The sequence below is a fragment of the Thermobia domestica genome, chromosome 8 (assembly GCF_964235325.1).
Source record: "Thermobia domestica chromosome 8, izTheDome1.hap1.1, whole genome shotgun sequence".
Classification (NCBI taxonomy): Eukaryota; Metazoa; Arthropoda; class Insecta; order Zygentoma; family Lepismatidae; genus Thermobia; species Thermobia domestica.
This window is the reverse complement of record NC_137461.1, coordinates 184800388-184809981: the sequence shown is the minus strand read 5'-3', so window position 1 is coordinate 184809981 and position 9594 is coordinate 184800388. Positions and strand designations below refer to the sequence as shown.

At 35.7% G+C, this 9594-nt stretch overlaps 1 protein-coding gene across 8 annotated transcripts in view; it reads right to left on the bottom strand.

The window, feature by feature from the left end:
• The window catches only part of Atg4a (Autophagy-related 4a), a 440329-nt gene that overhangs the window by 54763 nt on the left and 375972 nt on the right, over window positions 1–9594 (bottom strand). For all 8 annotated transcript variants that reach the window (XM_081769296.1, XM_081769295.1, XM_081769301.1 and 5 more), the window contains one exon: window positions 712–866. In XM_081769296.1, the coding sequence (XP_081625422.1) occupies window positions 712–866 (155 nt within the window). The remainder of the gene's footprint in view (window positions 1–711; window positions 867–9594) is intronic.

Here is a 9594-nt window from a genome sequence, read left to right as displayed (position 1 = left end):
ATAGATGATAATGGTGGAATATTTTAAGTGGAAGGAAACGGAAGAACCCCGAGAGAACCCAAGCACAGGATATCTGTCCACCACAAAACCAACTTGGCGCGGACTGGGATCGACTAAAGGACTCCACGCACCGGAGATGAGCGTTCCACCACTGAGCTGTCACGGCATCCGCCGGCGATGTGTGTTAGAATAGCGTATATATGCAGTTTACGGCTAAGTGGATATGTTTTCGAGTTGACCCTGCAGAATTGGATAATCAATTGTTCCACCATGCTGCCCTCTTGAGACCATTTTCTCACTGTGCGACGTTCAGCCCTAGTTTTAATTTTGCTCCGTTCTCCATAATTTTATCGACGATCTGTCTTTCCTTTCCTGACACGAGCTTTGACATTCTCTCAGTACACCTGCTCTCGAACACCTGCAGTCACATGAACAATCGATACACCTTAAAATTGCGAATTTTTTGATGGCACGTAAACTTCCACCACTTGTCACGAGCTATCTACTACCTGCGTGCACACTACATGAACACGAACAAGACCGAATTCGCTACCAGAAAAAGTAATCATAATTTAGTAATAGGTCGACGTATATAGTGAGATTTATGTATCGGAGTTATATTTGCACCATCCTTCTCTCAAAAATACTATCTGACATCATGAATCAACCTAAGATGACGTACAAAATTACACGTCTTTCAACTATACTCACAACAGCTACTGATGGGTCCATGTGTAAAATGCTTATCCTACTTGCATATTGACAGTGGTAGGTACTGTCGAGCAATGTTTCGTGTTCTTGTTCTTTATCTTCTACAGATCCAGCCTGTTGGGTTGTGTGAGGATCTAGAAACACTACTTCGTCACCTAAATTGAAAAATTAAAAATAAGAAAGGTTACAGGCCTTAGAAATAAAGAAAATATGTTAATAGAATACATCACAATTCAAGTCATTCGAACAACTGTTATGTTATTAATATGAAAAATAATTTACACACATTTTCTATTTAGCTTACTCCATGACTTTACAAGATCTAATTTACTAAAGCACTAATTTATATAGAAAACATTGTTTAATTTATAATGTTTTATTTTCCACCAGTATTTTCGAAAATGATGGTAATCAAGATATTTTAGAAAATAATTTTTGCAAAACTTCTATAATACACTTGTCATTCTTACAAGCACAACAAAAGTAGGAAATACAAACAAACGGATGACAGTCACCCTTCATTAATATATCTTTTCCGTTGTTACGCAAGAAATTTAAAGCTATTCTTTTCTGGTCATTTTAATTGATTCTGATTTAATTGATTGACTCTGCACGCTGATCATAGTAGTTTGTTGTTTTTGTTTGTAAAAATAATAGTAATCAGAAGCTGGAAACGAAATCAGTATGGAACGACTGATTAAATTATAGCGATCTATAGTAGAAATTACTTCTCAGGTAACCAATATTTCGATTGGTATGACGGAGCCCTCCCCTCTTCCTTATCCTGAGTCAGACTTTTTATTTCCTACACTCTTTCTTCTCTACATCTCATATCATTTATTCCGTATATTTCAATCGGATCTCCCTCCGGGTATTTTTCTTTCACCCATACTCTCCATAGCTAATAGTATGTTTCCTCTATGTCTCATAACAAGACCAATCATCTTCATTCTCTTCTGTTCAGTATATGCCTTTTTCTCCTTTAATTTCAAGCACCTATCTAATTTGCAACATCCTTCTATAGCACCACATTTCGAAAGCTTCCATTCTTCACTCTCCTCACATTTTTATCGTTGTTATTTTACATCCTAAGTAACGAATTCCCATCTCTCTTCCACCAAGTAGTCTATTCAAGCTTCAAATCCTACCACATGGATCCGTAGTGAAGTCGCTTAAAAGAAAATCAAACTAACTTTGAAGAGAATATTATTATTCTGCTTTATCAATGGCACTTTTGTGACAGGTGTATTGCTGATCAAAACACTATGAACTTCGTAAATGATAACTACGACTTACTATTTTCAATCAGTTATTTTTGGGAGTTGGTTCTTACGCAGTTATTTTTATTTCGCAGAAGCATTATGTATTAAGCAGTAGCTATCAAGGTAAGGGAGCGTTAACGAATAATAATAATAATAATAATAATAATAATAATAATAATAATAATAATAATAATAATAATAATAATAATAATAATAATAATAAACTCTTTTATAGTAGACCAACAGTGAGTTTTTTCTCATTTGTAATTAGAATAAAGTTACGTCAGGTACCTCAAAGAGAACTGTGACAACTCTCATGTAGTCTGACTGACACTGTGCTAATGTACATTACGAATAGTATAAACGAAAGCCAAAAGCAGTAAATGAAATTACTTCTATTTTCGGTTTGTAAAAGCTACAAGGATGAGTCATAATCTTGCAGTATTCTGGTACACAACATAGTTGTATTTGTTAAAGTACAATCAAAGCAGATTAACACACAAAGTACAGCCCCTCGTGCTGGACTGCAGCCACCTTCCTGTCAGTTCCTCGATTCCACGTCTTGTCCTTAGAGGCAAAAAAAGTCAATCCTGCCGAAGCATCGTGATTTCTGAAATTGCGTCAAGGATCGAACTGGTCATAATCCGAGGGAGCAAGATCAGGACTTATGCGAAATTCAGTTCAATGTCATCAAGTTAATGAAATTTTTGTTGTTTTTCGAACCGAGTATGGTTTCGCGTTATCCTGTTGCAGCAGGGCGCGATTTCAGTTCACAAATGCAGGATATTTTTGGCGTATTGCAGCAGACATTCGCTCAACTATTCGGGATGAAGGTTGACACACATGATACGATTATTAGGAACGAAATCGAAGTGAATTATTCCCTCGTAGTTTTACCACACACAGAGCATGACATTATGCTCGAAATAACAGTGCTTGACGAATGGTTCTGGAAGTTGGCCCTCGTTTAACCACTGTTATTGCTCATTCTGATTTTGAAAATTATCAACTTTTTGTAGGATGTAACAATCTATGTCAGGAAACGCACATCACGTGGATTTTTCGGCAGTTGGCAGATATCCATTTCCCTCTGGATCTCAGTTAGGGGTCAATTCATGTCGCACAATGCGGCAGCTTCAGATGGTTTTCCCGAGTTCCTGAAGCTTGCGCATACGGTGGACTTGCGATATGCCAAATTGGTTGGACAATTGTCATATGCTGGTGAATGGATTTTCCTCAATGGCGTGTCGTATGACCTCAGAATCTGTCATCCTGTAATGACCAGACCTTGGGTGATCTTCGATATTTTTACAACCTCCATGAAATTTCTGGAAGCAACGAGTTGCTCTGCTATGGTTTTCTGTACCTTCCCATTTCAAATGACAAATATTTTGGGTTGCTGCCGCAGTATTATACCCGAGTTCGAACACATGACCGTAACGTTCACGTGTCAGACGTTGTTGAGCACTCATTGTTACTGCCATTAAAAACTGATGGAGTGGGATCTTCGGTGTTAAAAACTCCGCTTGCCACATTAACTGTTAGGCCAGCATGGCTTGTACTTACGGTCGATCACGACAAATACACGCGCCTGCTGTAAAAATATTGCAAGATTTATGACTCATCTATGTATGATGGTCAATTTAACAATGGAGAGAATATAGTTGTTCGAGGTCTAAATGTCAACCCTTCTCATTCGATGAATCCTGTGAAATCTAACAATTGTAAGTCACTGAACAATAACTATGTAAAGCGGAATAAAACATGTTTCGCAAATACGAAAAGTTTGAAACTTACATGTGTTGTTTACTGACTCTTGCACAAGTGATTCCTTGCAGATTTGAAAAAAAGTATGACATATAATATATCCTAACTAAATATAAAACTACATGACCTGACATAAAACAACGAGTACTTCTGGTTGACGTGGAAAGTTGAAATTTGGCATGATTGTAGTTTTGCGGGACTAAGGACTAACCCACAGGAAAATTGCCAAAAGTGAATATTTTTAATTTTTAGGGGGTCTAAAGAATCGATGAAGAAATTCCCCACGTTATTTATTTATTTATTTACCTATAATCTCATATTTTAGATATTTGGAATTGGAATAAAAACTTGAAATTGAGTATTTTTGTAGGTTTTTATTAGCCTTACCCAAGTAAATCACAAAAAACAAAAAAATATCTAAGCTTAGAGTGATCTTATGGGGAACTTAAAAATCTTTCTCGTTATTTATATGGGACATCTTCTACACCTCAGAATGTTTAGGCACTTCCGGAAGGATTAGAATGATTAAATTTGCTTGATTGCAGCCTTGCCACAGGAAAATTGCTAAAAGTGAATATTTTCAACTTTTAAGGGGTCTAAAGGGGGGAGGAGGGGTGAAAACTTCCCATGTTATTTAAATACGCGTTTTCTTGGGATACAAAATCTTATATTTTAGATAGTTGAAATACGAAAAGAACTTGAAATTCGGTAGAGTTACGGGTTTAAGAGGTGCGAGGCCATAGGCCGAGTAAATATGGAGGACTGAGGGCAGAGCCCCCAGCTAGCCAAAGGCTAGTCTAACTACGTAAAACGTTGAGCTGAGTAGAATGAGCTATATTTCCTAGATAGGGCGAGAGGGTCTGTAGTTAAGAGCACGCAAACAAAACATCCTATAATTCCTTTGAAATTCTGTATCTTAAAAACCGCTGATCCAAGGGCCACTAAAAATCATTTGCAGGTAGGCAATTGCAAGAGCTCTTAAATACATTAACGATTTTAAATATATAACGCCTAAGACCCGAGATATATATGTTTCAAATTTGAGACATCCTATTGTTTTACTCATATATTGTGAGTGTCATAGGGTCATATGAGATATCAAATTCAAGTACGAACTGAGTACTATCTACTAACATAAAGAAACCAGCCCTCATCTCTCTTTAAATTTACAAAAACCTATATACCTACTATTTAAAAAATCCTGTAACTCCGGTTCCAGGCAAAAGTTTCAAAAATTTTCAATGGATTGTAGTGTTTAGGGTCATGGTTTACCTACTTACCGAATTTGATCGCGATAGGCCTGGTACAACTGTGTCCCCTCCTGTAAGTCTTGTGTAAGCGTATATGTTTTCAAATCACGCCAATAATTTACAGAAAAATATTTCGTGTAATCATCTTATCAAAGCCATTTCTGATAGTTAATGCAGGCCATGCCCGAATGTAGTTATCTGAAAATGGTATCCTTCCTTATCTCAGTTTCCTCAGTCAGAATTTACTTTTGCATATTTGTTTTAATAGACATGGACGTGGAAACTTCCCCTTCATTTTTATTTTTTGAAGAATATAGAACCCTGACTTGTACAGTTCGCAGCAAAAAACCTGCAACATGAGCATGTAAGTTTATTGTGAAACTACGCCTAACAGCGCAGGGAATCAACATAACGTCTAGGTGGCATGAATCACGCTAGGAGATACCTCGGCGTCCTCCAATGCACATTTATTTTGGAGCAAAAGACTTCGTCGTTTCACAACAAACTTACATACTCATGTTGCAGGTTTTTTGCTGCGGACTGTACATTACTGGTCATAAAAACATGCACAAATTTCTAGAGTCCATAAACTTTTAAGTCCAGATTATTTCGAATTTATAGAACGTACTCTACTCACCCTTTCTTATCTAGTGGTATTTCTACTTTCCAAAGTGAATATATTTATTGAAATAAAATCTAAGTCTTCTCGTTTTCTCTTACCGATAAAAAAATAATAAATGAATAAGACATACAAAATATATATACAATGAGGTTGATAAGAGAAAAGTACATATGGAATCACCCTTTGTCTTTATTAGAATTTAGTATTCTTACCCAAGTGACCACGAAACAAGAACTTTTTTCCCTTTTATTATTCTTATGCTCCAGCTCTATACTGAACACGTACTTCACTACCGCACCCAGAACAAGTACTTTACTACTGCACCCAGGCGAGAACAGCTACTAGTTAAAAACTCGGCGTGACCTAACTCATTCAATTGACCGGTTTACCTACAAGTGCTTCCAGCTTATATTAGCCGAGATAGTACTTACTATTCCACTCAATGCATTCAATCGGTAAAGGATAGCTACAGACTCAAATTTCACTCTAACACGCTCATCTATCCGGGCTCTAGAACGTTCTGCAGCTCATAACACCGGGGAGAAAAAGAATGAACCCACGTTCAAAAAAGACCTCTGCTAGGTCACCGCTCAACTAACTGGTCTTTGCAGAAGGGTCCTTTAGACTCTCAATGGAGCCTTTTTATACCCTCGGAAAGCAAAAGGAGTGAGAATTTTTTCTGTCTGGAAGAAAGCAACCAACAAAAACACATTTGCTCTCTGGGCGACGTAACTTACCAGTGTAACGTACAGTTACAAAAGGAGAGAAAAAATATGAAAAGAAAGTAAATTCATGAATTTATGGTTTTTTGATATTAAAAATTATGATATTTTTCCATAGAGAAGCGCCCAACCCCGCTATTCTGGTTAAATCGTAGGTTTGGTGCATGAATGGGAAAGAAGAATGAAGGACATAGATGAGCTTACAAAATTTAATAGTTCCGGATAAAGAGTATATAATTTTTCATCATAATAATTTCCTTTATCTGATTAGTATTTTGTGCGGAAATAGTGATGTTCTTTCGTGATTCGTGAATGTGTGATCTTTGGTGTTATTTTTATTTACTTCAATTTTGTTTAAGTTTAATATTTCTTTATTTAATTTGATTACATGTTGTCCAGTTTCATCTAGTCTTAGTGACTGGCTTGTAGACGTGTTTGAATGAAAGAATGTTATTGGCGATAAGAATTACTCTGCTTTTTTAAAAACTTTTTAATAAGAGTTGTGTAGGCCGTATGCAGTTAGTTAAATGACGTGTTAAGACTTGCTTCCTACCTTCCTGTTGTTAAGTTCCGATTTCCTTTGCCTTGGGCCCAATCATTCTCTTTCACCATTCCCTCGCTATATATATTTTTTAAGTATCACCACTCGAGCAGCAAAAACTAATATTTTGTTTGAATACAGTTTCTTTGAAGTATTATTACTCGAATAGCTAAAATTAATATTTTGTTTGATAAAGATTTGAGTGTAAAAGAAGCAAAAGTAAATGTATTATTATATTTTAGTTAAAGGAAATTACCTTTTTCATTTGTATTAAAGTTTCAATACTCTCATGATGATCTACCCTAAATTAATGATCTCCACTAACACCGAGCCTGTAGGGTCTATTCCTTTATCTGATTCCTTGTTGTATTTCTGTTTCTGAGGTACGGGTATAGATCAGCCTTACTCAGGAACGGGAGTATCACTTGGATTAGATTGGGGGAGAAAGGTTTTACCAGGCAAAGCGCATACACACAAAACAACAGAAATAAACAGAAGGCATTTTTAATATTGTAACGTTTATTGGCTACAATCTACACAGGGAGGTGCATTTTCCTTACACTGTATCATAGAAAGTAACACATTCCATAGTACACATGCATAGTATGTAAGGGAAGTAGTTCATCTCGACGTTGCCATCAAACAAATGTGTAATTGACATCTAGGAACCAGCAATAAGAAATGACAAAAAACAGTGAATAAACTGACGTTCTGAAGGGAATAAGATGACTAAATCAGGAAATAAATAGTGACTCGATGGCGCAGTCATCTAGCTCACTTATCGGCACGTTAATGTCCATCTTACACGGGAAGGTCCCCCAAATTGCCGATAGAATCTGATTGCCACATAGCACATCTGAGAGCATCATGAGAAATAAAAATGGGTAAAATTTAAGGTGCTATGGACCAGAAGGATAAAACCTACGGGGTTCAAATTTTTAATATCCAAAAATTATATCATGGAATTATGTAAGTTTAAAGTAAATATATTGAAAACCGTTAAAGCAATCAAAACAAAATGCCCTATTGAAAACTAGCATAAAAATATTTTGTTTGAAATAGCACCATATACAAATGTGCAGAATTTTAAAATCCACTGTTATCAATAAACATAATAATGAAGTGTAGTGGTACTGTGTTGCATACTGTTGGAGCTACGTGTGCTGAAAATGTACAATGGAGAATTCTGATATGTGGCAACAGATGGTAATAAAGGAATCTGGGTCTCATATTACAAATTTAGTTCAAATGCATAACACCGATAGTATAACATAGCAAAATATCAGCAGTGTCACAAAATATTGATGTATTTGAAAAACGAAATTGAGTGATGTCATTTTTACGTCCTTTGTCAGCTCCGAAGCTATATAGGACGGAACCTATAGTGTAAAGTGGGATCCGAACCACTATGAAAGAGAAAGATAACATGAAATGCAAGGTGAAAAATACAACAAAAACATGTCCGAGATGGGATTGGAACCCACAATCCCTAATATGTCGGTTGTCTAGTTTTCTAGACTACCCGGCTATCCGGGCTGACTAAAAACGAAATGAGGTAGTAATAAAATAATTAAATTTCCAATGTGAATATGGTAATATTACAGTGTAGAAACATAATCATATGGTATGTAGGAGAGGAAGTAAAAGAATGTGTCACTTAACACACGAAAGACATAAAGCAAGAAAGTATTGTTCCAAATATTGATTAGATAATCTGCAGAACCAGTTTACAGAATTAGAAAACACGTGTTTCTTTCCTCGCGTGTATCAATTTGTTTTCGCGAGTTGTCTGCTTATTCACCGGGGCAACAGAAATGTAATACAAAGATCTCACTTTTTTCTAATGCATTTCTTTATTACACTCTGTTGCCATATATCAGACTTCTCCATTCTACATTTTCAACACACGTACTTTCAACAGTGTACAACACTGTACCACTACACTTCACTGTTATGTTTAGTGATAATAGTGTATTTTAAAACTGTGCACATTTGTATATGGTGCTATTTCAAATAAAATATTTTATGCTGAATTGGCAACACTATTTCCCTATGGCAATACTGTTTGTGGTTTTCGATAGGGCATTTTGTTTTCATTATGCTGTGCAACTTTTGTTTTGATTGCTTTAACGGTTTTCAAGATATTTACTTTAAACGTACATAATTCCATGATATAAATTTTTGGATATTCAAATTTTGAAGTCCGGTAGCTCCTATCTTCCTGGTCCATAGCACCTTAAATTACGCTAATTTTCATTTCTCATGATGCTCTATCATATGTGCTATGTGGCAATCAGATTTCAGCGACAACTTGTGGGACCTTCCCGTGTTAGCATGAGCTGGAATCCTATTTATGAAAAGTTACTTAAGTTATTTATTTATTTATTTGTAATGGTATTGCGTTTTACTGACAAGGGCGACGCGTATACGAATGTACGAAATTTATATAAAATACCACAATTATGTAATATAGTACATTAGAACATACAGAGTATATTACTTCTTCTTGTCTCTTGGACAGAAAGCAATAATATAAGAAAATGTCCATTTTGCAAACTAGCATTCTGGTATTTCGCACAGCGGGAGAGCTATTATGTAGTAAAATAATTCACAACTATATTATTTTATGTCAATATTAAACGATATATTAGTAAAATATATAAACTGTACATTTTACATCTTGAATGTCTTTTCTGTGGATCCTAGATAGTATTCATGT